We start from the raw sequence: 27,209 nt of genomic DNA on the forward strand, positions 1-27,209 counted from the left end.
GCTGCCAAGGGATTTCGGCTTTCATCCGTTACCTAGCAACCGTTCTCTGGCTCGACGATGGCTGTGGTAAAGAGGCTGTGCAGGAGAGAGAGAGAGAGACAGAGAGAGAGATAAAGAGAAAGAGCAAGTGAGAATGGAGGATAGAAGTGTAAAAGAAAAGAGCAAGGCCATAACATGGGGATGAATGAATGAACGAATGAATGAAGTGTTTTCGCTGCTCTATGGAAAGATCTGAATTGGACTAATGGCAAAAGCACATTGAGATCTCATATTTTTTCTCTCCCATTGTTCCATCTTTGTGCCCTTCAATTAGCACTGTCCCATCGACCAGCTTTTAAAAAGAGCCAAGGATTTCTGAAACACGAAAGAGGATCGGCTGCTTTTCTGAGAAGGAGACACCGCACGACCCAGCAGTGGTTTAAGTGAAAACAACAATATTGGTGTGTGATAAAAGCTCAAGGCCAGCACACAGCTAAATAAAAAGAACTTCAGACAAAAAAGGCACTGCATCATCAAAACAAGCCAACTCATTAAAACTCCCCATAGATGCTCAGTGAAGACTGTTGTGGTGAACTCTCTCTTTTTTTTCCAAACAAAGTGAACTCAAGCTCCAGGCACTGATTAAAGCTCAGCGAAGACCAAAGTTCATGTGCACTCGAAAACAACAAGAAAATGGATGTAATGCATGTCCCCACTTTTGAGTCTTCGTGTTCTGAAGGACTTGGTCTCGGATCCTGGGTAAACAGCAGTCTAAAATATCTGCCGTGCATTAGAAGTTTGTTACAAGTTCGTTGGGGGAGTGGCAGAAAAGTAGAGACGTAGCAACAAGTTTGTAAAGCATTGCATGATTGCTTTATTTAAATTAGATTTTAAATCTGTAGGTAGATTTCATACAAATCCATCATTCACTTAGGAAATATTGTGTCTGATAGAGTAGTGGCCATAAGACTGAAAATGAAGTGCATATTCTACTATTACTTATATTTATAATATATAATCACATAGTAATAAAAAACCCCATAAATAAATAAATATATGAATAATATGTTTGTAGTTGCATTAGTAGTAGTAGAAGTAATAGTAATAATCTTATTACGTTGTTATTTGTATTATCACATTTTTTGGTAGAAAGAAACTGATATATATAAAATATATCATGTGCTAAAAATCACTTGAACAAAATACAACTATATTGTGTTCTGTAGCCCTCACCTAGAAGACCATTACATATGCAAGCATACACACACACACACACACACACACACACACACACACACACTACACCATTCCCAAGGGCACTACTACCCTTCTACACTGCATCTCCATGGCAACATACCCTGCCAGCATTAACCAGGAACAGAGTGTGTCAGTGGTATCAGTTTTATCTCACACTATCTTACAATCAATGCATTCGTTACATATTGCTGCTTTGGGGCATCTTAGTGCTTAGTGCCATAGTGCTTAGTGCTTAGTAGTGCTTAGTGCTGTAGTGTATAGTAGTGTTTAATGCAGATAGTGTTGATCAGATTTTGTGAATATGATGTGTATGATGTGATGTTTACATTTCCTAAAATCTGTTTGAATGTTGAGTTGTTGAATTGAAATGCCTAACAGCTGTTTTCTTTCCAAGATACACATTTTTCCTATATTAGATCCTGATTAAAGTTACTGAAAGGATGTAATATATTTGTAAGGTTGTAAAATATGGTTTTATTTATACAAGCTTGAGCTCAGCATTAAAGCTGCGGCCCATTTGTTATATCCAGGAAGTAACGTTCACTAGATGATTGTTGATCGACTTGGTGCTTCACTTTTCATGTAAAATGAAACCCTATGTTAAAAAAAAAAAAAAAACAAGCGTCCCAAGCAATAGTTGATAATGGCTCCATGGCTCCCTCTGCTGGATATATACGCTAAATACAACTTTGTATAAAGTACAACACACTAGGGACCAGATATTAATTTAGATTTAAATTTTTGAATTCAGTAAATTAATGAAGATAACAGCACATAACAAGATAAATTGGCACACTAATCTGTATGAACATTGAAAAAAGTGTTCAAAGGTTAAGTCTTTAACATTTAAGCCAATTTCTTAGATAATTTAATTAATGTTCAAGACAAAACATATAATTGTAAAAAAAAATAAAAAATAAAAAATAAAAAGGTATATAAAATGAAAATATTATATAATGCAGAGAAATAGAACAAATTTGAAAAAACAAATTGCATAGTATAGTATAGTATAGTATAGTATAGTATAGTATAGTATAGTATAGTATAGCATAGCATATAGTATAGTAAAGTATAGTATAGCATATAGTATAGTATAGTATAGCATAGCATATAGTATAGTATAGTATAGCATATAGTATAGCAAAGTGTAGTATATAGTATAATAAAGTATAGTATAGCATATAGTATAGTAAAGTATAGTATAGCATACAGTATAGTATAGTATATCATATAGTATAGTAAAGTATAGTATAGCATACAGTATAGTATAGTATATCATATAGTATAGTAAAGTGTAGTATAGCATATAATATAGTAAAGTATAGTATAGCATACAGTATAGTATAGTATAGCATATAGTATAGTAAAGTGTAGTATAGCATATAGTATAGTAAAGTATAGTATAGCATATAGTATAGTATAGCATAGAGTATAGCATATAGTATAGTTTATCATATAGTATATTAAAGTATAGTATAGCATATAGTATAGTATAGCATATAGTATTGTAAAGTATAGTATAGCATATCGTATAGTTTATCATATAGTATAATGAAGTATAGTATAGCAGATAGTATAGTATAGCAAATAGTATTGTAAAGTATAGTATAGCATATAGTATAGCATATAGTATAGTAAAGTATAGTATAGCATATAGTATAGTATATAGTATAGTAAAGTATAGTATAGCATATAGTATAGTAAAGTATAGTATAGCATATAGTATAGTATAGTATAGTATAGCATATAGTATAGTATATAGTATAGTAAAGTATAGTATAGCATATAGTATAGTATAGTATAGTATAGTATAGTATAGTATAGTATAGTATAGCATAGCATATAGTATAGTATAGTATAGTAAAGTAAAGTATAGTATATAGTATAGTATAGTAAAGTAAAGTATAGCATATAGTATAGTATAGCATATAGTATAGTATATAGTATAGTAAAGTATAGTATAGCATATAGTATAGTAAAGTGTAGTATAGCATTTAGTATAGCATATAGTATAGTAAAGTATAGTATAGTATAGTATAGTATAGTATAGCATATAGTATAGTATATAGTATAGTAAAGTATAGTATAGCATATAGTATAGTAAAGTATAGTATAGCATATAGTATAGTATAGTAAAGTATAGTATAGCATATAGTATAGTAAAGTATAGTATAGCATATAGTATAGTATAGTAAAGTATAGTATAGCATATAGTATAGTAAAGTATAGTATAGCATATAGTATAGTTTAGTAAAGTATAGTATAGCATATAGTATAGTAAAGTATAGTATAGAATTTAGTATAGCATATAGTATAGTAAAGTATAGTATAGCATATAGTATAGTAAAGTATAGTATAGCATATAGTATAGTATAGTAAAGTATAGTATAGCATATAGTATAGTAAAGTATAGTATAGCATATAGTATAGTAAAGTATAGTATAGCATATAGTATAGTATAGTAAAGTATAGTATAGCATATAGTATAGTAAAGTGTAGTATAGCATATAGTATAGTAAAGTATAGTATAGAATTTAGTATAGCATATAGTATAGTAAAGTATAGTATAGCATATAGTATAGTAAAGTATAGTATAGCATATAGTATAGTAAAGTATAGTATAGCATATAGTATAGTAAAGTATAGTATAGCATATAGTATAGTAAAGTATAGTATAGCATATAGTATAGTATAGTAAAGTATAGTATAGCATATAGTATAGTAAAGTGTAGTATAGCATATAGTATAGTATAGTAAAGTATAGTATAGCATATAGTATAGTAAAGTATAGTATAGCATATAGTATAGTAAAGTATAGTATAGCATATAGTATAGTAAAGTATAGTATAGCATATAGTATAGTAAAGTATAGTATAGCATATAGTATAGTATAGTAAAGTATAGTATAGCATATAGTATAGTAAAGTATAGTATAGCATATAGTATAGTATAGTAAAGTATAGTATAGCATATAGTATAGTAAAGTGTAGTATAGCATATAGTATAGTAAAGCATAGCATAGCATTTAGTATAGCATATAGTATAGTATCGCATATAGTATAGTATAGTATAGTATAGTATAGTATAGTATAGTATAGTATAGTATAGTATAGTATAGCATAGCATAGCAGAATATAGTATTATAACATCTTTTACCTATATTTTGCCAATGTATAATATTATCTACGTCATTATTTGGCAATGGCCATGTGGCTAAACCAAGTCTCTCCCTCCCACATCTCATCACTAATTTTTTTTTTTTTTTAAACAAGCAAAGAACCTTTACATGTATTCAAAGTAGTGTCCTATCCAATTCTATTTCACATCCTTAACACAACATTCTTCTTAACAAAGAGGCACGACTACAATTCCACTGAATCATTATTAAATGCGTCCCCAACTTAAACAAACAACTGCATTTCTTATGTCCAACAGTAGATGGTGCATTTTTGCACTCAGTTGCGAGACAATAATACTTAATGCACCCAAACCAAGACAGCTTCCTGCGAAGAATAGGGCCTCCAAGACCACCAAGAAGCACAGTGTTAAAATGTAAGTACATAAAAACCACCATTACATTTAAAAAAAGGTTTATGCAGTTCCAGGGTCTTTCCTTGCAAAATAATGAGAAAAGAAATGGCAGTTATTAGGTAAATAGCATAACAGATCATGAAAAAGGAGCATTAGGAATTAATATGTATCTGAAGTGGAAGAATATGCAACATAAAAAACAGATCAGAAGAAACAAACCAACAATAGCAGCAAGTAAATAACAATAATTAACCAGGGTTAGTCCATTTGTTTGTATTTTGTATTATTGATATCATTCAAACTAATTAAACCTAATTCGCTAGTATCTAGAGTAAGTAGTGTTGTGGTAATGAGTGTTATCAGCTACGATGATGACAGTAAAACCTATTGTTTTGTTTTTTGTTTTTGTTATTTCAGAGCTATAGCAATTCAGATGATCACTGCTAATGATGCAATTATTTTCTTTTTGATAAACAATTAATTTTTTTTCTTCTTTTAAAGAAGCAGGAGTTACTTAGCCACAGCTAATGGTTTGGAAAACTTGCAATAATTCATTGGGAGCTGAAACCAAAATCTATCCCTAATTACAAAACTGCTTGAATGGATTTCTAGCAAAATAATATATATAGCAATTTTGTATCTATTTAATTAAGATGCCAATGTAGACTGAGTAACGCAAATGAATGGATCCAGTGTGAAAAGATACACGTTGAAACGATTGAAAGTAGATTCAGAGGCAAATGAAACACAACTTTCATATCTGGAAGAAACAAAATGTATTTTAAATCCATGTCCTTATAAGACTTTCATCTTCTGTCAACCAAGGCGAGGGTTTACTCCTCTGAACACACCAGACCCTGTACTTTCTAAATCCTTTAAGAAATCTGTTCATATTTTGCTTTAACTTGGCTCATTGATGTCTCATTAACAGAACAAATAAGATATTAAGTATATGCCACATTAGCTGATATTAAATACTATGGTGCATAAGGACATTCTCTATACTGGAAGATTGCAAGCTAATTCATTACGTCATAGAGATATGCATGTCAATCCTAATAAATATGTTTACCACTGTGTAGCATCATTCTGTCCATATGCATCTGGGAACTGACGAGACCAGTCGCTGAAGTTTCGGGAAAAGAATGTTGTCCCATATGTGTCTTCTAGCTGCTTAACAGTTCTGGGTGTCCCTTGTTGTATTTTTTGTTTCATGATGCATCAATTGTGTTCGAATGGTGTAAGGTCTAGACAGCAGAAGAGCCAGATAAGCACCCGGATTCTTCTAATACAAAGTCATTCAATTCTAATAGATGCAGTATGTAGTTAGCGTTGTCTTTCTTAAATATGCAAGGCCTTAAGGCCTTTAAAAAGACGTTTTCTAGATGGAAGCATTTTTTTGCTCTAAAAGCTTTATATACCGTTTAGCATTGATGAAGCCTTTCCAAATGTGCAAGCTGCCCATGCCACAGGTACTAATGCACCGCCATACCGTCAGAGATGCAGCTTTTTGAACTGAACCATGATAACAAGCCACATGGTCCCTCTCCTCTTTAGTCTGAAGGCTGTGGTGTCAATGACTTTGGGAAATAAATGTACATTTCGAATTTGTCTGACACAGAACAGTTCTCGATAATATGTATTGTAAAAAAAAATTTTGTGTTGAGGAATATTATTATGAAAATGTTTGACAATTTGTAAAAAAACAGTCTTTCACAGATTGGTAAAGCTATGCCCATCTTTACTTCTGAGAGACTCTGCCTTTCTATACCACACTTTCTAAGACACACTATACCCAGTCATTTCACAGACCTGTTGTCAATTAACCTAATTAGTTGCAAAATCTTTCTCCAACCTCTTAATTTGACCATTTGACCATTTATTTTTTTGAGACAAGTTGCTGCTATCAATTTCAAAATTGCCTTATTTTTTCTTTAAAACATTTGATATACTCAATTGTGAATAAAATATGTGTTTATGAGATTTGGAAATCATTGCATTTTGGTTTTATTTATATTTTACGTAGTGTCCCAACTTTTTTGGAATTGGGGTTGTACTATTATTTTTTGACACAATATAAAAGCTAATTCCTGCACACAAAAAATCTTCTCCCTCTGGGCCCTTTATGTGTAAATAAATAAAAAAAAGATGCATTTTAACATTTACAATAGAATCTCAAATATTTATTAGACTTAGGGAACATTTTATACATGTGTTTTTTTCTTTACTTTTTTCTACAGCACAATTTGCATAATTTCATGACATCCTATGGACAACCATAAAACCATGACAATAAATTTCTCATTTTTACAAGTGAAAAAAACAAGACTCATTTTACAAGCATTTTACAGTCAGCATATATTTTTTTTTCTTCAGATAAAGGTACTCATTTCCTTTTTTTTTTAAACAGAATCTGTAGGCAAAAATATCAACAGACATCTAGCAGAACATGCAACATCCATGTAAAACCATAGAAATTCATTGACAATTTTGTGTACTTTTTTCTTCACCTCATTAATCTTCATTGTGTGAGATTTCACAGATTTTATTTTAAGGGATTTTGATGTGGGTTGATTCACATCATCCAGATTATCACATGGATCACTTGCACACATATTTCGACAAACACATATGTACAGACTGGACTTTGACCTTGAGTTCACACGCACATGCTCAGTGTCAAACCAAATAAATATTCAAACCTTTTCCTATAGAAAATATCTTGTGTATTTACATAATCAAAAATTAATCGAATCACATTCACGCCAGTTTACCGCAACTGAATACATCAGACTCATCATGTTAGTTCCCAGGAATACAGCATAACAAACCAGGTGGACATTTCACTAACACAACAGAGAGGAGACAACAGCCATATGTCATTCTGTATTTAAAGAGGACACAGTTTTTGATCAAAATCCAGATACACAGCACGATTCGAGGCAGAATGTGATAGACATAAAAACGATGATGTTTATTTGATTCCATGAGATTTTGATTGGCCATTAAAAATGGGCTCTTCTATTTTGTAGAGCACCAACAAGGCTGTTTTTTTTTTTATTATTATTATTATTATTATTTTATATTTTACATTAAAGTGGTCTTTTTTTCTCCACCAACAACATTTTATAGGTCACTGTAGTCCATGTAGCAACATCTTCCACATAGTCATAATGGAAGGTCCAACCAAACATTGGAACAGGAAATTAACTAAAGTGCATATTCTCAAAATGTAACTGTGTCAAAACTGTTTATACATATATTTTTTTATATATTTTCAGAAGTAAAATGAAAAGTAAAATCTTGTTAAAAAGAATTTTATATATATATATATATATATATATATATATATATATATATATATATATATATATATATATATATATATATATATAAATATTTTCAAACTCTGAAGAAATGCATCCAGGCATAATTCATGTTGCATAGAAATACCTAAACTGAAGTAGTGGATTTGGTTAGGACGTTAGGTTGGCACATAGTTCGTTTCACCGTGACAGCAACCCAGAACATTTTCTTCACTCTGTACAATATCTTTACAAAATGTACTGAAAATGATAATTAAAGACTTCAGTAAAATATCCGTTTTTTCCCCATGTGCAAAACAATCCACTGATAATGACATGGAAACACTGATCACTACTTTTTTTTTTTTTTTTTTTTTGTAGCTTTATTCCTTCATTTTCTTTTTTTTAACCTAAACGGATGTTTACTGTCTGGTGTTTAAGCACAATTGCTTGTACTACTTGTACACTATGGTGCAGGCAGTGAATGTGTGATTCTTTGCTACTAAGAACTGAGATGAGCAGCAACAATTATTCATTCCAAAAGCCATTGCAAAAAAATGCAACAGCTTTAAACTGCGCCACAGTGACACTTATTTATAGACACCTTGCACCATTTGAAATAAACACCAAGTGTTCAGATTTTAGCTGAGCCAATATAGAAATCTGCATATATATATATATATATATATACACATAATTTTTAATTTTTTATTATTATTTTTTTTTTCATTGCATATTTTTCGAACACAGAACTTTATTACAAAACAGGAATTACTGTTGACATCACAACGGTTACATGATCTTTTCTTTGCAATGCTTTCAAATAAATACAAATACATACAATTAGTCTTCATGTATGATTCAATGTAATCGTTACTATGACTTTTAAGAGCGATTACAGCTCATTAGATCATGGTTCACGGAATATTCATTTAAACAAGCAGTGGTTTCTTTACCACCAAGAAATGACGTCCAAATGAGACATAACCTTCAGCACTTTTTTTTGTCCACAGAAAAAAATTGAACACTGCATAAAAAATAAAAACAGAGACTGAGCATCACTGAGTGCTTAATGGAGTTATGCTGAAGGTTCATACTGTATTTATCGCATAAAAAAACTAATTTTTTTATATTATTTTTTTAGTATGTACATAACATAAGTTGATATGATCGGTTTAATCATAGAAACTATACAGTGGACTGCAAAGGAACAAGGTGGTTATATTTTCTGACAAGATCAGAAATTTTGCTACCGATTCTTCTATATTTATATATATATATATATATATATATATATATATATATATATATATTTTTTTTTTTTTGCTTAATTTGATTTCATCCACTTACAGTACATGGAAACACTCTGTACATTAATTGCAAAAGCTAAGTAAGCTTTTTAAGTTTCTTGACTCAGGCTTTGAATTTCAACAAAGTTTACTATAAACTTGTCAATAAGGTTTGATCATGACAGAGTTATTTGCTGAACTGTCATTATCTTCCTTTTATTTATTTATCTTGAATATAATCAGGGCTGCGTATGGGGAGAACTGGCCACTAATTTGTGCCAGCTCACCGCTCGCTTCCTCATGTCCACTTTGTCCAACCAGATGTAAGCTTCACCAATTAGTGTCTTCTTCACAAACTTCCCTCCATTAGACACCAGGAACAGCTATTTATAGGGACGAAACGGCACAAAACATTTTGCAATATTAGTATGCCGGCTTATAAGTCAAATTGCAAATCTGTATGCTAATTACTGTCAATAGCTATTGCCTGGCTGAATCTCAAAGAATAAACCAACTGACACTTGGAATTTGATCTCAAACAAATATCAAAATGCAACAGGGATTCAGTTTTCTAATGTGGACGTGATTGCGCACATATAGTCATTTAAGTACATTAGGGTATATGGCCAAAAGTATGTGGATACCTGACCTTCACATCCATATTGTGGTCTTCTCCATAGAGGTCGATGCACACAATTGCACACTACGAGTTTGGAACACACCAACAGATGGCAGCACAAGGCTGCATGCACAGTCACAGTAAGCACCGAATTTCATAAGTCAGTGGTCACTCTGTGTACATCAGGAGCAACAGGTGCTATTATGACCATGTGCATTACCACCTCTGCTATTCAGTGCACTCTGTCACACTTTCATTCTCCTCACACGTGAGTTTCTCGCTGAAAATCTTACTTCCGCAATTACCCGACTTTCCAGATGACTCCTGCATCTCCTTCCCGAAGATGAAGAGTCAGCTTAAAGGTCGACCGTTTTGACACCACTGCGGGGATCCAGTGTGAAAAGCAGAAGGTGCTTCACATGCTTCAAAAAGAAAACTTCCAGGACACATTTCAGAAGTGGCAGGAATGTTGGGCGCACTGTATTGCTGTGCAAGGGGACTATATTGAAGGTGATAGTGTGTAAACATAGATAATTAAGTACTTTCTTGAAAAAAGTCTCAAATCTTCTTGATACCACCTTATAGCATCTCATCTCTTTTTGATAACAGCTCATTACACTTTCACTTCAGTGGAACTAAAAGACTTGTAACCTGTTCCAGCATGACAATGGCCCACTGCAGGAAGTTAAATTCATTAACACATTGTTTGCCAAGTTTAGTTTGGGGTACATGAGTGTCCTGAACAGAGCCCTTATTTGAACCCCACTGAACACCTTTGTGATTCATTTCAACATTCCCTGCTCTCACTTATGCTTTAGTTGCTCACTGGACAAATCCTCACAGCCAATCATTAAAATCTAGTATAAAGTCTTTCCAGAAGAGTAGAAATTATTATAACAGCAAAGAATAAAGTAACTCTATTATGAAATGTTTAACAAACACATATGGGTGACATTGAGCAGGAATCCACATACTTTTGGCCACATGATGGATATTTAAAAATTCTTTATAAGCACTTGCTATATGTGCTATATGTGATTATCTGGTGATTATTTCATAAATTTATGAAATGTTTTTGAACTGACAGAACACTTTCTCACCTGAATAGAGTGACCAGCCGGGTTGAGACTAAAGCGGAAAGTCTCGTTAAAAGATGGTTCTCTGTCATGACGGCACACTCTCGTCTTTTTCTTGATGATCCGCTTCTGTGTAGCCACGTTAACCACGTAGAGCTTCACGTACAAGTCTTAAAAAAACAAACTAACAAAATTGTAGCTTATATCTTACACAAAATCACTTCAATCACTTTCTTCCAAAGTTATTCCTTCATCTATCCACATTTTATATATATATATATATATATATATATATATATATATATATATATATATATATATATATATATATATATATATATATATATATATATACACACACATATAAGTCAATCAATCAATGTAACAATATATCCATACATCAATCCATCTATACATCAGATAATCATCAGTTATTCAGTCAGTCCATCCATTCATCTGTTCACCTGTCTAAATTTCCTAGAATCTGCTTAATCCTGTTCATAGTGTGTAATTAATCTGGAGCCCATTCTGGAACCCTGGATGGGACACTACTCCATTGCAAGGCACCATGAGTGCACATATTTACCATGATCACATCAATTGGCAATTTCAAATAGCCAATTCACCAACTGTTGGGTTCTTGATAGGTACAGCAAAAACCAAAAGAATTCTACATGGACACAGGGAGAACATGTAAAAATCCAGACAGACCTGAGCACAGGGTCAAACCACAGACTCTAGAGCTGTGAGATAACAATTCTACCCACTGTGTGTCAGAAAGAGGTACAGATTTATTTTGTTGCTATATAAAGAACAACAATACACCTACAGTGCTATCTAATAGTTGTGATTTTTTTTTTTGTTGAAATCCACTGTTCATGCTGGGTACTGTGACTGCTTCAATGTGTCTTATGGATGTCGTGGCATTTTGGAGATGTTGGAATTAATGAACACTTCATTACCAGGCAGGTGATCTGGAGATTTGAACTTGTAAGTAATGTTTCTGCACTGCAGAATCTCAAGAACCAGCTGTTCTCCTTCAGTCTTCATTTCTTTCTTCAGCGCCACCTTGATCTCTCCAATCATATGGTTCTTACCTACATTCAAAAGAAATAAATATATAAAATAAACAGTTTTAGCAACACAAACTGCATTCACATTATTAAACACAATTTAATTATTAAAATCTATTTTTATTATTAAAAATGAATAGGTTTTCATTCACCACCGTGAATTTGACAGAGCTAAAGATATGTAACTAAAGATTCAGTGACCTCTAGTGGAGTATTTACCTTAAAACACCAATTCTGTTTACCTCAAAATATAATGTAATCCTTAAACCTCATCTTTACAAGCACAACATTAATTAAATGTTTGATTTGATGTAGACTTGAAGGAACAGACTACTGCAAATGAAAAGGTTTATCTTAGACCATGATCAAAAACATTATAAACCGCTTTCCCTTATGCATGCAGGAGACTCCTTTCAATGGTTTTAAAGCAAGGCTGCAGACTACATCCTGTCAGACTGGAGACTGTCTCCTTTTTTCTCTCGTGAGATGCACTCACACACACACACACACACACACACACACACACACACACACACACACACACACACACACACACACACACACACCATTCTCTAATGAATAATTCAAAAGACTATAGCGTGACACAGTAGAAAGGCTAAGTCAGACTACCGTATCTGTTATCCCAACAGGATTCCAACCTCATAAACAGCTTTTACACGTACTAATGTAACCTTGAATGCACACCAATGTTATTAATAACCCTTGAAATCCTTTGCTCAAAAACCTTCTTTTTATAAAATGATCAAACTGATTACAGATGAGATTCTAACCTTCTTTTTTTTTTTTTTTTTTTTAAAGTTATTCCACCTTTGAGTGAGAAATCTCACAAAACTAACAAAAAACTAAGTTGAGATGGTTTATTGGACACAGTCATTTACCCATCATTTGGTGTCTAAAACAAGGCTAGAACTCACTATTAATTTATTATAATTTTACTATCAATGCCATTAGACATTGTTATTTTCAGGAAATAGCTCACATTGCAAATTTTACATCATTTTCACACACACACAAAAAATAAAAAAACATAATGTGCTTACTTTCAGATTCATGCAGATTCTTCAGAGAGTCCGAGCCCCTCAAATCCAATCCATTAGGAATAGTCTTCCTGATAGACATATCAATAGATACAATATTAATAATCGATAAAGATGCAAATCTATTAATATAATTAGCTGGACAGGCTGTGGGCGTGTCAAGATGTCTCTTCAGACAAAGACATAACCTGAAGGTGTGTCCGCGTTGTGTCTATTTATAGCCTCGCAGGTGCGAGCATTCAGAATCAGAATCAGAAATAGCTTTATTACCAAGTATATTTACACACACAAGGAATTTGACTTGGTGTCAGGAGCTTCCAGTGCAGGAGAAGTACAGACAGCATATAACAGATTAGTAAACCAGACAGTTAAATAATGCAATATATAGAGAGTAAAAATATTGTGTACAATGTTATTTACAAGTGTGCAGTTTACAAATGGACCATTGGATTCTATGTATAAATGTGTCAGTTATGATGGACGATGTGTAGTTATGAATATTTTAATTGTTCATGCCCAGTATAGCCTGCGGCAAAAAACTGTTTTTGTGCCTGGCTGTTCTGGTGGACGGTGCAATGTAGCGCCAACCAGAAGGCAACAGTTCGAACAGTGAGTTCAGATGACGTCACCCATCGAGGTTATTAAAGCCAAATTCTTGGTGTGTTTGACACACATGCTTCACAACCGGTCGAAACGAAGAATGTTCCCATACATTATGAAATCTTTTTTAGGGAACAGGGTTACACTTAAGTAAAACTCTCTTTCAGCTTCTCCCGTTAGGGGGCGCCACAGCGGACCATCCGCATGTTTGATTTGGCAAGTTTTTACGCTGGATGCCCTTCCTAACGCAACCCTCCCCATTTATCCGTGCTTGGGCTTGTGCAACCCTAATGGCTGGGGTCGGTTCCCTGACCAAGGATCGAACCCGGGCTGCAGCGGTGGAAGCGCCGCATCCTAACCACTAGACCACCAGGGAACCAGGGTTACACTCAAGTAACCTGAGATATTTAATTTTTATAGTGTTGTCCATTGAAAAGATATACTGCAATGGTTGCTGAAATGTGAAGGGTGTACTCACGGTTGTGACATACTGTATATACAGTATCTTACAAAATGTGAGTACACCCCTCACATAAATAAATAAAATAAATAAAATGAGAATCTGTGGATATAGTCACTAGCTATGTTGCTTGCCATGCATTATGTCATTATTTTATTTAGCATAATTTATCTTAGTTATGTAGCTTTATGGTTTCTGGGCAAACAATACATGGGAAACTAGAGTTTGACTTATTCAATGGGGAAACTAACGACTATATAATCTGTCCAACTGTATTAATGCACATATTACATAGTAATGCAAAATGAACAAAGCAAAAGGTTATAACAGTGTACTTACAGCTGAGGCACCTGGAAGATAGCACTGTCCACTGTATTAGTGCCTGTACAGTCCTCACTGTCCAGGGTGTACCCATCTCCATCATTCAGGATGTTTCCTACTCTGTCTGCAAATCACAGTGAGAGGAAATAAAGGAAAGAGTGAGTGAGGCGGAAAAAGAAATACATTTTAATTAGCAAGGCTCAGAGTGAGTAATGAATACATTCATTCCAAAACGAATGCTATGGCACAAAGGATATGAGATTGATTTAAAATGTAAAACAGGGTTATAAATCAAAATACAACTTTCTGTTTAAAGGTTATTTTAGATATCAAGACCAATGCCTTTTTGGGTTTCAAAAACAGGTCATTGATTCGCAGTTTTATTAAATGTTTTTTTTTTTTATATTTTTATCTGACTATAAGGTTTGTAAAATTATTAGTTAATAATTATAAATTATTACTTAGTTTTCTTCTTGAGATTTTGTTGCCTATGTAGAAGCACCACACCTCATAATTAGTGCTTCTTTCTTGATGGTCAGCTGATTTGACACATGAACACTCATTGGCTTATGGACTGTTTTGTGTTTACTTTCATATAAAACCAGCTCATGACTTGCAAAACACATAATGATAAAGATATGGATCAGCCTAGGTAAAGTTGTGACAGGCATGATATATTTAGGAAAGCAGGAACTGGCATACTCTATTACTATATAAATTTTTTATTTTTAACATGCTGAAAATTACCTATTATTTTAGGTATTATATAGCAAAAGGGGACATTTCAAAACTCACTACTTTAATATGAAGCAAGCAAAAGTATGTAGGATTGAAGGGGATGTAAAAAATACATTTATTTTCTCTAAAACTGAATATTTAAGCTGTTAATCTTTATCAAGAATGAAATAAGGTTTCATAGTTGACTCTCTGGCACATTTTTCGATTAGGGTAAATTGAAAGATTTGACAGATTTTTCTATATAAAAAAAAAAAAATGTAAACAAACCTACTTGGTTAAAAATTAAATTAAAAATCAGACATTATAGCTAGAACAAATAAGTTCAATCTTTTTTTAATGTTTTTAAAATAATTTTGTATTAAAAAAGTGCATCTGCATAATGTATTTTGTAATATTTTATGTTTAGTGACTGACATTATTTAGAATTATATTCCTTTACATACTATATTTGAAAGAAGTTTAATTATTATTATTATTATTATTATTATTATTATTATTATTATTATTATTTTCATTATTATTACTTTTAGATTACCTACTGACACATGCAGAAGTATTTACACCCCTTGAACTTATACACCTGGTAGTGTTAAAAGTGTTGATCAATGCCTTACCCAGTAACTCACTTTTAGTGAACAGCGTTACTTTAGACATAATTAAATTTAATGATGCTCTGAGAGATGTTTAAAATTTGGTGTTTACACTGTATGTATGTATGTATGTATGTATGTATGTATGTATGTATGTATGTATGTATGTATGTATGTATGTATGTATGTATGTATGTATGTATGTATGTATGTATGTATGTATGTATGTATGTATGTAAAAGTATAACCAAATTGTGAATGTAAATGCATTCATAGTCCCAGATTTTGATACAGAACATAATGCACCTAAACAAACATCACCATAGACAGAGCATCGTTCAGAAAAAAATGCACGACAAGCTGGGAAAGAAGTATTTATATTTACATTTATGGCATTTAGTGTCTGCCTCCAGTGAATAGGTGTTCATATTAAGTTCATCTGACACACAGGTGTATTCCATTAAATGTGACTTTTTATTGCAACTGCCCACAAATTACATTTACATTTTTTTGCAAATAATTTCACAAACAATATATGTCTGATTTTAATATTAAGTACTATAGTGCAGAGATTCATGGCATATAATCCTATAATTCCAATTTTGTAAGTTTACACAATTACACAATGTGGAAAACTTCAAGGGGGTAAAAACTTATGCAAGGCAGACCTTTTTTCGAAACCCATTAGGGATGTTTAATAATGGTATTTAATAATGGTATACAGAAATATCCCTACTGTAGGACGAATAAAAGGTATATCTTATTTATATGGGTAAGGGTTAAAAATTACAAGAAAAGTCAATAAAATGGAAAATGATTAAACATATATGTAGAGACATGAGAGACAAGTTAAAAGAGCATGAGGAAAGACAAAGAGATAAGCCGTGCACTCATGTGTAATGGGAAAGGTTACTTGGCTGCAGGCGGGCTTGTTGCACTGCGGCCTCAGCAGCAGCGATGGCGTTCCCAGCATCCTCGAGGTGTGCCTGAGTAACACTGCTCTTGCTCTGACTGCGAGAGGGGCCATGCGAACGCAGATGACTCTCAGATGAGGATTTCGAGCTGCCTGGGCTACTATGGGATTTTTCAATAGTAGGGACCTGAGTATCTAAAGACATAAATAATTTATCTTATGAATATGCTGCTTCTAATTCACCATAGAGATGTGGTTCACTCAAGAGAAATGTATTCTAGATTGACTACCTTTAGCTGGGTCAGGGAATATTCCATGACTTCTGCTCTTGATGACAGAGGTTTTGGGCGACTGTTCGTTGCTCGGTTGCCCTTCCGTGCCCCCGGGACCACCTGATCCTCCAGGGCCTCTCTGACCTCCATGGCTTCCTTGGCCTCCTTGGCCACCTGATCCCCCACCTCCTCCATTTGGTGGATGTCCTTTACCATGGTGGATGCTTTCACTTTGTTCCTTCAGGGGGTGCCAGCGAGGCATGTTGTCCAATTGAGCAGTGTTAGACAGATCTATAAGCACCTGCAATGCATAAGGCAGTTATATACAGTGCAACATCGTCTGCTATTATTTTCCCTAAAACTATTTCTCCTTCTTCTTCTTTTTGTTGTATTACTACTATTATTATACAATTAATTAAGTTAACCATTTATAAACCTATAAATGTATTTTCTGGTATAATGTATGGTGGTATAGTGAAATGCTAAGACTCTTCAAAGCTGCTCAACATGTTCTAGAAAAAAGTCTAAATATTAAATTCTCACAATGCCAAATGTGTTTTAACACATCAAATCAGGATGCTAAGAAACAACACTTACTTCTCCCAAGAAATCATTGGACGAATATTTGGCATAGTCCCATACTGTCACCTCGAGTGTTTTTCTCTTCAGCTGAAATTTAAACAAATCACACATTAAATTAGTCACATTGTGCTTGCCTCTGTTACCTTTTTCACATCGAAACCTCTCTGGAATCTTTATACATACAATCAAACGGCCAAATTCAACCCAAACAGGAGCAAAAATTGTGTTTAGATTAAATTCAGACTTTAGTGTTGTCACGTTCGCCAGAAACTCCTAGAATCCCCTGCTGACAAACACAGCCTTAAACACCTCTCAGTTTAGTTTGTTCATTGCCAGGGTGATAGTTGTTCACTCCAGCCTAGTTTTTCATGCCTCTTTTGGCAGTATCGATCTCCTGTAAATGACTTCTGATCTGTTTTCTCAAGTTTGTGCCATTTGGAGATTTGTGTTGACACTGTGTTTTGGAATAACTCTTTTGCATTTTAATTTTAATGTACTCCAGGTATTATAGATTGTCAGACTTAACATGATTTGAAATACATTTCTTATACTTCATTCATTGTAAATGTCACCCTCATTAAGTCTGACTATTGTTTACTGTACCGTCACTATTTTAAAGCAACAAGTATTATATGCTAAATAAAGCTTCAGTGTCTTGTCTGTCACTTTCAGCAGTGTGTGTGTGTGTGTGTGTGTGTGTGTGTGTGTGTGTGTGTGTGTGTGTGTGTGTGTGTGTGTGTGTGTGTGTGTGTGTCTTTGTCTGTTTGGGTGCATGCATCGGTGTTTAATTTGAATCTGAATTTGAGTTGTTCTCATTCCAAATATATCAATGGAAAAAACTTCATAAAAACTTTCCCAAGAGTAAATAAAAGAGAAAGCTGAAGTATAAGACCTGACAGTAGGATATTTAGAATGTTTATTTTCCAAGAAAACATAATTTTAATATTTACCTGCTCGAGGTGAATGTTTTTATAGATAACAGTCTGGTTCCACTCAGGGTTCTGGGTCTTCTGCACATATTTAGTTCTTCTCTTATTCTCAGCACTGTAGTATTATTATAAAGAGAGAAAGCAGACCATAAGACACGAGAGAGAACTTAACAAATTCAGAACACTACGCAAGTTACAATTCTTAAAATGCGATTTAAAGTCAGTATGAACACCAAAACATAGTGTTTCTCTATGGATATAATAATGACGGAATAATTACTGCACAAAAAAAAATCAATGCAATTTAACCAGCAAATGAGCGTCTTCATGTCAACATCACAATCAATGCAAACTATAAAAGGTTTATACTGCAAATGAAGCCATACGGATTGATATATTGTATGAATTGCAGATGATGATAATGATGTCACTTGTTCACAGTGTCATACATAAAATTATGAATGCACATGCATGGTGCACTTCAGAATCATTAACACTGTAAGAGTTATCCAAGTGTAGGATCGGGAAATAAGCATTTACCCTCTATTAGTTGCAAGTATCATGGAATGTAAGGCCTTATGTTAAGTTTCCTTAAACTGACATTATTTAACATGAAGCAACCATAAACCTTAATGTCAATACACAATAAGTAAGGATAACAAGTGTCTATTATTATTATTATTATTATTATTATTATTATTATTATTATTATTATTATTATTATTATTATTATTATAATTTAAGCATTATTTAATTGTTTAAGTTCACTGACCGACACCTTAATTAACATTTTCAGAAGTGCTGAATGGTAAATATTCAAAATAATGTAAAACGCTCTCATATTTACACTTTTGGAGCAGAGTTCAGAAAGTTATAAACATTTGCTATCATTTCAATTTAGCTAATTATTATGGTGGTATTTTTGGTAATAGATTGATTTAACATTAGTCATTGCACGTGGGAACTTGTTGTTAACCTCGATATCATTGTTATTGTGCATGCGTCGTGATATGCGTTGATATGCTGAAGCTGCTATGACGAGTGAAAACAGAAACCACTATGTCCCACTAATGTACTAAAACACTTAATGTTACTAGAAATAGATCACATATGATAGAACATTTTTTATTATTAATGTATTAAAATATGTTCTATCACATATGATAGAACATTTTTTATTATTAATGTATTAATGTTAACTAATTCAATATAAATGTTATTTCAGGCAATCTCAGTGTAGAAATTAACAAATAGAAATGAAACCCCTGTGTGTGTGTGTGTGTGTGTGTGTGTGTGTGTGTGTGTGTGTGTGTGTGTGTGTGTGTGTGTGTGTGTGCTGTTTGAAAAATAGCCAATGTATTCAGTTTAAAGTCCATCTTATAGTCGCAATAACAAAGAGGTAGAGATGTTGAGGTAGCTTTGATGAGACATTTCATACACCACACATTGTGTACACACAGGCTCACCAATCACCACTCAGATGAATTGCAGTTCAGCAATGAACACGAGACAAGAACAGACATACACAGAGGAAGGGAAGCAAATGAAAGGAAGGAGGAGCACCACGCTACCTTGCGTTTTGGACAACCATGACTTGTCTGAACCAATCCAGAGTATTGTTAGGAATGCAACAGCAGACAAACAAACAGAAAACAGTCAGAGAATTCAGGAAAAAGAAAAGAAAAAAACATAGGGGGGGAGGAACAGCCTGAGCATTTCAGTGTATGTACCTGGATAACGGCACCTAAGAGAGTGTATATAGGCCAGCTCCGAGCATTAGCCAGAGGAATGTCCATTCAGATAATGCAGCTTAATCTCATAAACACTTCAGAGATACGACCATTAGGAGATAGTAGATATATCATTATATACCCGACACCGGAGAAAGCCATATTGATTTTGCTGTTTGTTGACTCCATATGCATCAAGCCGAGACACTGAGGCTCAGGCAGTGAACACTGGTAACAGTGTGCAGTTTGGATGAGTTTTAACAGTGCAGAGGGCATTGTTCTAAATCATTAATCGTGAGAAGACAGCGTTTGAGTGATTGCATGTCACTCAGTTTGTTGCACACTAATTACGTTTTTCATCATCCTGACCAATGTGTGATGGCAAGATGATCGCATTCAGGGCCTTGAGGGCCACTGTGTCTATTAAAGCTTTTGGATATGAGCTGATCAGCTTAATTGTATGCTTTAAATGGGGTAAAATTTAAAACTCTGCAGTGCAGTCGTCTTTCAGGAGTCTGAATCACCCTCATTTACGGAATAACTGTGTAAATAGCAGGGCTGTCAAACTCAATTTTGCATAATGGGACACATTTCTTTTAGTCTAATTTCAAAATGTTACTCCTGTTAAATGTGTTCAGGGACATTTTTAGCACAAGAATGGATTAAATATACAATATTGTTTGCAAAAACAAAACAGATAAACAGATTGTGGTTACCCAAATTATGTGTTCCCTATATTCAAAATTATATATCATTAATCTAAACAAAAAACAAAAACAAAAAAAAAAACATACTTTTTCCTACAACCAAATGTTTTGCTACCCATGGAGTATAGATAGAAAATATTTCCCCCAAAAAATGGTATAACAGACCAGGGAAAAAGAATGTCAAAATCAGCAGGGTAGGAAAGAATTAAAAAGAAATATGACAGCACAAACACAAGCACACAAAACCAACAGACATAAACAGCATTAAAGAAATTACACAAGTACACGAAAACAGTTACACACGCAAACAAACACGCAAACATACACACAAATACACACACAAAGTAAACTAAACTCTCTCTAGGTTTGTTTCATATATACACCACACACACACGTATGTTTACGTTGTTTACAACGTTAATACCCACCCTCTCCCTGGCAGAAGATACACCTTAACAAAAGGGTCTGAATATCCATTGTTGTCTCTTGGTGCAAGGTTTCGGGCTTGTAGAACATGGACGATCAAGTTACCCATATTCTTGTCATAATTGATTTGTAGCTGTGGGGGAAAAAAAAAAATATGATCCTCCATATCATATTGCAGCTCCTATATTTAGATGAGTTAAAGGTCATTTTCATACATAGCACTTCTGGAAGTTACCTTAAATTATAAAATGATAAAATGATACATGTGATACGCAAATTTAATGTCACAAATAGATTTATATGCATTTAACATGACTCCAATATAAAGACAAGGTGAGGTGAAACAGGCTTACTTGTATTTCACCAGTGATGGGATGTGGCTGCGGTTTCACTCCATCACCTGTCTGAAAATAAACAGATAGAGCAAATAAATAATGTGTGATGTCTATAGTGAACTTAGACGGTCAGTCTGTAACAGTATCTATCTATAGACTGTAATGAAGTAAGCTATCGACTGATTCTGAACAGAATAGCAAATGATGTTGAACTACCTCTCAGCAACATGTTATAAAATGTACCAGTAGAGTCCACATGAACTCAGTGTGAATCTGTGATATGACAAGAGATGTAATTTGAACATAATCTTATTTATAATTACTAGTTATAAACTAGAGCACCCATATCTATCTGTCTGTCTATCTGTCTGTCTGTCTGTCTGTCTGTCTGTCTGTCTGTCTGTCTGTCTGTCTGTCTGTCTGTCTGTCTGTCTGTCTGTCTGTCTGTCTGTCTGTCTGTCTACCTACCTACCTACCTACCTACCTACCTACCTACCTACCTACCTACCTACCTACCTACCTACCTACCTACCTACCTACCTACCTACCTACCTACCTACCTACCTACCTACCTACCTACCTGTTTATCTGTTTGTCTGCCTTCCTCTCTATCTGTTTGCTATTTACCTAATGGCCAAACAATCGTGGGTCTGCCAGCCTGACCGTCTGCACACCTACCTGTATCTCTGTTTACTTGTCTGTCACTTAGCTAAAATACAAATGCATTTCCCATTCTGCATGCCGGCTGGTCTGGCTGGCACTCTGTTTGGCTGTCTGTGCACCTACATTTTACCTACCCACTTGTCTGTCTTCTCTCTAACTGCTTCCTGTTTATCTCTGCCTGCATGGCCTTCAGTAGGTCACTGTCCTTACACTTGCTTGTTTACCTTGTTGTGACGTTTCTTGCTAACAGAGGGAGATCCAGGCTGTCCAGGACTTGGGACTCCACTGGAAGCAGTGGATGCTGTAGCAGAGTGAAGATGTCCTGCTTTCTCCAGCACAGTCAGCACTGAGGAGGAAGGAGCCTGCTGCTGAGAGACTTTCTGCAGCTCTGCAGCCAACTGCTTAGGATCGACACCAGGAGAACGCTGGTGTTCGGCTTTGACATACACAGAAACACACACACACGGGAAAGGCAGGTCTGGGAGTTATCTTCTTCTGAGCGTATTATCGGTAAGCTGATATGCAGCCCTGTATTTTATTGCCGCAGGTGCAATGACACAAAGACAGGGGAAATAACTTTTAAGATAAACACCAGATGGTTTGTAATCTACAAGATCATTGCTCAAATATTGTAAAAAAAATCCAGCATTTCAAAAGATTAGGTGCAGTAAATACAATGCAACAATGTGATTTTCTCTGACTGCTACTCTAATCTGCATTCAGTATAAATAGACTTACCGACTTTTAGCTGAGACTGCAGCTCTAGAAACTTGGGGCTTTCTGAGTCTGAGCACATATTCAGATCTCTACACAGAAGTGAAATGAATATTTAGTCAGCACATTCATCCACTCATTTTCTTTCCTTCCTGTTATCCTTTATAAAAAATTTATGTGACATAAAATAAAAGACTTACAGGCGCAAACATATTTCAACTTCCCCACTCTGTTGACCCACAATGCTCTGAACCTCCTCATAGGTTTTTCCAATCAGAGGGATTCCATTCCACTCCAGGACCTGCATTCCTGCAGTGAGCATAATATGGCCATTAGAAAAAAAAAATCCATCATAAAAAAAATTTGACACAGTGAAACATATTGATATTAGTTGCTTCAAGAAACTCCTATTCTTCCAATCTTCCCTTTTTTTTTTTTACTTTGCAGTCAGCAGTTATAAAACATTTTTGCAGAAACTTTGTAATTAACAACTCAAATATACACAATGAATTAAGTAAAAAATAATCTTATAAATGCAGGACATTCAGAACACACACACACACACACACACACACACACACACACACACACACACACACACACACAATGCAATTCTTTTAAATTAGCTGTCCTGAAACACAGCACTCAGAAAGTGGAATCTGTCTGCCAAGAAAAAGCAAGTAGAAATATATGAAGGAAAGGCATCCAGCTAAGAAACAGCACTGCAAACCCAACCACACTGCAAGTCCACCACCTCACCACTTACACAAATGAAAAAAGTGGCTCCTCAGATAAGCCCTTTGCTTATGAAACCCTTTCATGTCTGAAAAATCGGAAGAACAACATTCACATATAACACTTATTCCCATCTATAAATTCTTTTAATATATATTTAATCTACAGTTATGGTTAAAGGCTAAACATATGAAAGGTGACACAGGTGGCTACTATGCTTAAACATTATTATATTGAGTCAATGTATATGCCATTTTACTTAAAAAAAGTAAAAAATAAAATAGTTGGGCTGTCTGTTTTATCTCTGTACACGTTGTTGAGGAGAGCTGTGAATTGTTTGCTCAGTTGTGGGTTCATAAAAGTGAAATAGAATGCAATGATTTGAAAATGCTATAACCATATTTTATTCACAATCATACTGAGGAAATATTTTTGTATTTCATGGCTGAAAAAGAAATTGGGACAGGGCCATGTATACATTCATGTACCATCCTCTCTACTTTAACAGCAACATACTGTATACATCTGGGATTTGTGGAGACAAGTTACTGGAGATTTGGAAGAAGACTGTTGTTTTGTTTGTGTCTGATACAGTTTTCTAGCTGCTCAACAGTCCTGGGTCTTCTTTGTTGTATTTTTGATTTCATCATGTACCAAATGTTTTTAAATATTGAAAGGTTTGGACTGCAGGCAGGCCAGTTCAGCCCAGACTAAGTATTCGAATAGATGTATTATGTAGTTTAGCATTGTCTCGAACAATTTCCCTGACAATTGTCTTCCCTGAAAAATATGTAGTCTGGATGGAAGCACATGTTTCTCTAAAACCAGACCTTTCTGCCTTGATGGTGCCTTTCCAACTGTGCAAGCTGCCCATAGGCACTAACGCACCCCCATACTATAAGATATGTAGACTTTTAAACTAAGCTCTGATAAAAAGCTGAATGGTTCCTCCCCTCATGGTGCTATGGTTTCCAAAAAGAATTCCAAATATTAAATCATCTGCTCACAGAACAATTTTCCACCTCAGCCAATTTACCCCAGTCAATTGTAAATAAGCTTTGGACCAGAGATGACATGACTTATTGTTTGCTTGAGAGAGTTTTAATCTGCATTTGTGGGGTAACACGCCAAACTGTGTTTATAGACAATAATTTCTAGAGGTGTTTTTAAGCTCCTGCAGTAATTTCCATCACAGAATCCTACCTGTTTTTAAAGCAGTGCTGCCGGAGGACCCAAAGATCACTAGCATCCACTATTGATTTTTACCGGTGCGTAGGTAAATGGCATTTATTAATGCCATTTACTGTAGACATTCAAAATCTTTACAATTTGACTTCAACAACTTCTAGACACAGTTTTTAGCACATTTGTGAACTGCCTAACTTTACTTCTCTAACATTCTCTTTTTATACCCAATAATGTACTGACCTGTTGCCAATAATCCTCTTAAGCTGCAAGTTCCCTAGTTACACTTACTTTTTCAGCCTTTTGTTGCCCAGTTTCAACTTTTATGATACATGTTGCATTCATCAAATTTTAAATTACATTATTCTTTTTCTTAAAATACTGCAATTTTAGGAAGGAAAAACGTGTTAATAAGTTTGAAAATCATTGCATTCTGGTTTTATTTACATTTTACACAGTGTCTGGACTGTTTTGGAATTATGGTTGTAGGTCGAATGTTCAATATGTGAGGTAAACAAAATACCAGTTTACTGCAAGAAAAGGTTAAAGCACAAACTATCAATATCACACAGATTTGAACAGTAAAACTTATTAATTTTAGGCTATTGTTGGTGTTGCTAATATAGCAAAAGGTATCAATATATATTTAAAATGATAACTATCAATGAGCTGTTATAGCTATTAGCTGCAATGAAGTTTAATCCATGCCTCAATACCTTAAAAACATAAAGGTCATAAAAAATACATAATATATTACAGCATAATATACATATATATACTGTAAGTCTACTGAGAAAATCAAAAATATCTTTCATAGAGTAACAGCTCCTGGTCGAAATCATTACCTGCAAAACCCCGATTAGGACTGACAGGTCATGCTGAGTTAACTACAGTCTAGAAATAGAAAAGGTTTATGCTTAATCATCAGGGATTTATTTACAATGTGCTTTGTTTTTGTAGGATGATGAAAAAGAGCACAGCTAGGTCAAAGGCAAAGCCAGCATAACCATCACCAAACTGATAAACCCAAGCAGATTAATCACTGCCATCTGAAGTACAATACATTTTTGTATACGAAGCCACAGCAATAAGTAATGATTGTTACAAAACTGATTAATTCTTACCTTCTATAACCTTTCCTGAAAGTTCAGCAGTGCCTGCATGTGCCAAATTTGCAATGTATGCTCCAATCTCTCCATTAGTACCTGGAATCTCCTTTCCTCCCACTATTCTTATACCAAAACCACCCCCTGAAAAAAAAGAGACGTTAGCTGTCATTTGTCTGAGAATAAAAATGTTTTCCTAAAATATTAGTACCAGAGTACCAAACATGTAGTCACTTTCAGTTAATATTCTATGCTTTTTGTAGCTACATGAAAAAATACCTGAAACACTGTAGTCCTTGGGGTCCCTCTGAAGTTTAATGCGAGTGTGGGGGAAAGGGTAATGCATAACTTTCACCTGCAGGCATCAGATAAAAAAATAAAATAAATACATTTTTGCTCAGAATGAATATCAGAGGACTGTAAACGATGAATAGAGATACTTGATAATTGTTACCTGAAAATATTGAGAGAGCTGTAACACAAATTTCATGTGGCATAGTTCCATTGTCCTGTTTACCTTGACACAAATGTTGTCTGTTTTATAATGAAAAACTCAACATCTACACAAGAGTTGTAATAAATTAGAAATACTAGCCAAGGGTTCAATGCACAACAACCTTTTAGGATCTTTGCTGGTTTGTTGTGCTTGATAAGTGGTGACTATCAGGGGCTACAGGAACCGGCAACTGGCAACATTTGGCCACTTTCTTGATTGAGATGTTTAAGTGGTATTTGAATATACCGTTTATAATCATTTTGATGTTTCTAAATAGAATTTTATACAAATAGATTGCATCAATTTATAAATAGAACTTCGCATTATTCTTTATTATGATACGATTCTTTTTCTGCACCAAAGCTCATAATACTTAATACTAGGAATTCAGAAGGAAATGCATGCTTAGATCTCTTCTAAGATCCTGTCGCTAAATTAGCTCCCTTTATTGCAGCCTCTGTATAAGCGAATAGACAATCCATCAAGTCCAGATCCCACTTCTGCACAGTCTATAGCTGGG

At 34.2% G+C, this 27,209-nt stretch overlaps 1 protein-coding gene across 6 annotated transcripts in view; it reads right to left on the reverse strand.

Annotated features, from left to right (window-relative positions):
- Positions 1 to 8,769: 8,769 nt before the first annotated feature.
- The window catches only part of pclob (piccolo presynaptic cytomatrix protein b), a 77,904-nt gene continuing 59,464 nt past the window's right edge, over positions 8,770 to 27,209 (reverse strand). For 4 of the 6 annotated variants that reach the window (XM_083551726.1, XM_083551728.1, XM_083551727.1 and 1 more), the window contains 17 exons: positions 26,473 to 26,548; positions 26,212 to 26,337; positions 23,368 to 23,476; positions 23,192 to 23,259; positions 22,678 to 22,889; positions 21,809 to 21,859; positions 21,458 to 21,588; positions 20,164 to 20,190; positions 18,614 to 18,707; positions 17,679 to 17,750; positions 17,100 to 17,382; positions 16,810 to 17,004; positions 14,587 to 14,692; positions 13,191 to 13,258; positions 12,019 to 12,153; positions 11,081 to 11,226; positions 8,770 to 9,744 (listed from right to left, as the gene is read on the reverse strand). In XM_083551726.1, the coding sequence (XP_083407852.1) occupies positions 9,601 to 9,744; positions 11,081 to 11,226; positions 12,019 to 12,153; positions 13,191 to 13,258; positions 14,587 to 14,692; positions 16,810 to 17,004; positions 17,100 to 17,382; positions 17,679 to 17,750; positions 18,614 to 18,707; positions 20,164 to 20,190; positions 21,458 to 21,588; positions 21,809 to 21,859; positions 22,678 to 22,889; positions 23,192 to 23,259; positions 23,368 to 23,476; positions 26,212 to 26,337; positions 26,473 to 26,548 (2,043 nt within the window). In that variant the 3' untranslated portion in view covers positions 8,770 to 9,600. The remainder of the gene's footprint in view (positions 9,745 to 11,080; positions 11,227 to 12,018; positions 12,154 to 13,190; positions 13,259 to 14,586; positions 14,693 to 16,809; positions 17,005 to 17,099; positions 17,383 to 17,678; positions 17,751 to 18,613; positions 18,708 to 20,163; positions 20,191 to 21,457; positions 21,589 to 21,808; positions 21,860 to 22,677; positions 22,890 to 23,191; positions 23,260 to 23,367; positions 23,477 to 26,211; positions 26,338 to 26,472; positions 26,549 to 27,209) is intronic. The other 2 variants (XM_083551730.1, XM_083551729.1) reach the window with 1 other exon arrangement.

The sequence above is a fragment of the Silurus aristotelis genome (genome assembly GCF_946808225.1).
Source record: "Silurus aristotelis genome assembly, chromosome: 10".
NCBI classification, from domain to species: domain Eukaryota; kingdom Metazoa; phylum Chordata; class Actinopteri; order Siluriformes; family Siluridae; genus Silurus; species Silurus aristotelis.